Source organism: Protobothrops mucrosquamatus, unplaced genomic scaffold (genome assembly GCF_001527695.2).
Source record: "Protobothrops mucrosquamatus isolate PMUCROS unplaced genomic scaffold, P.Mucros_1.0 scaffold2405, whole genome shotgun sequence".
Classification (NCBI taxonomy): Eukaryota; Metazoa; Chordata; class Lepidosauria; order Squamata; family Viperidae; genus Protobothrops; species Protobothrops mucrosquamatus.
Window position 1 is genome coordinate 220,291 of NW_015388477.1, and position 1,546 is coordinate 221,836.

A 1,546-nucleotide genomic window follows, 5' to 3' on the forward strand; every position below is an offset into this window, starting at 1 on the left:
TTACAGTAGTCCAGGCGGGAGGTGACGAGGGCATGGGTGACTGTGCGCAAGGCGTCTCGGTCCAGAAAAGGCCGCAACTGGTAAATCAGGCGTACCTGATAGAACGCCCCCCTGGTCACGGCCGACAGCTGGTCTTCCAGTGTCAGCCGTGAATCCAGGAGGACCCCCAGATTGCGTACCCTCTCCGAGGGAGCCAGAACTTAATAACCAGCATGCCTTACAATCATAATCCCAGGCTAAATTAGGGTTGTAAATCGAGGACTACCTATACAAGTGAAAGGAGATTTTTATTCGATGCTAGGATAGTCGGCCTGCTGTATTAAGAGCGGGTATGGTACCATGATTAAGAAGGTGTTTTTCAGCCTTGGCAACTTTGAGATTTCTGGACTTCAACTCCCAGAATTCCTCAGCCAGCAGGTTAATTTTCTTTCAGCCCTACTCAAAGTTCTTGTTCTGAGTAAAAAAAAAAAAATTGAAGAAAGCACCCTGTGTAACCTATCTTGAGATGCCAGAGAAAGAAGGAGCTATAAATGAAATAAATCGAAATGGCTTTTCTATGACAAATATTATTAATCTTATTGTTCCCATATCTGAACCATTTATGGGGACACAATACAGTTTGTGTTCTTAGCAGTCAATCAGGAAGAATTGAGGGTCAGCAGAAGGATCGCTGTAGAAGGGGAGAAGGTGTACAAAAGAGCACCAGTTCCTTCCCAGAGGCTGGATATATTTATTATGTTTTTATTATGTTTCCATTTAAAAGCAGTTTACAGTAAAATATGAAAGTATTGCTGTAGAGCAGACATTTCAAACTCGCGACATCACATGACGTCGCGCGACGTATCGGAACTTTTTCCTCATTGCCGGCAATAGGGTGGGTGCGGTTTCCTCATGACGTGTCCGGCCCGCAGGCTGGCAGTTTGACACCCCTGCTGTAGAGTACACGTAGTCCTTGACTTACGTAGTTCATTTAGTGACCGTTCAAAGTTACGGAACTGAAAAAAGTGACCAATGACCATTTTTCACACTTACGACCATTGCAGCATCCCCAGGGCTACCTGATTAAAACTTGGCAACTGACTCACATTTATGACGGTTGCAGTGTCCTGGGGTCAGGTGATCACCTTTTACGAAGTCCACGAGTCATAAAAGAGCCAAGGTTGCCTACCCCTACTAGATCAAGCTGGTCTTCAAATTTCTCCTCACCTGCTGTTACTCCCTGTCCATAAGAGCTATGATGGCCTATGATGGGCTATTTATATAGGCATGATCACAGTGACTGTGTTGAAAGGGCCAATTCTCCTTCATCAAAATATTATGCGTTTGTTTATATTTATTACCATTTTGCAGAGAGATTGCGAGATCAGCTGCTCCTACATTCAAGCTGGGATGCCGCGATTCTGCCAGTCTTCCATCAAAGATGTTATCCTAAGTAAGTAAATCCAGGAAGAATTTTTAAAACAGGGAACATTTGATATGACTCTCAGTAGAAAGTGAGGTGGGGGATACCTGCTGGAAGATAATCGACTGTTGGATCAGCATCTTT

General features: G+C 44.2%; 1 protein-coding gene across 1 annotated transcript in view; it reads left to right on the forward strand.

Annotated features, from left to right (window-relative positions):
- The window catches only part of NOX4 (NADPH oxidase 4), a gene marked incomplete at its 3' end in the record, with an annotated part of 65,606 nt that extends 64,174 nt beyond the window's left edge, over window positions 1–1,432 (forward strand). Inside the window, exon 12 of the mRNA XM_029285873.1 lies at window positions 1,351–1,432. Coding sequence (XP_029141706.1) covers window positions 1,351–1,432 — 82 coding nt within the window. The remainder of the gene's footprint in view (window positions 1–1,350) is intronic.
- Between the last annotated feature and the right edge of the window lie 114 nt (window positions 1,433–1,546).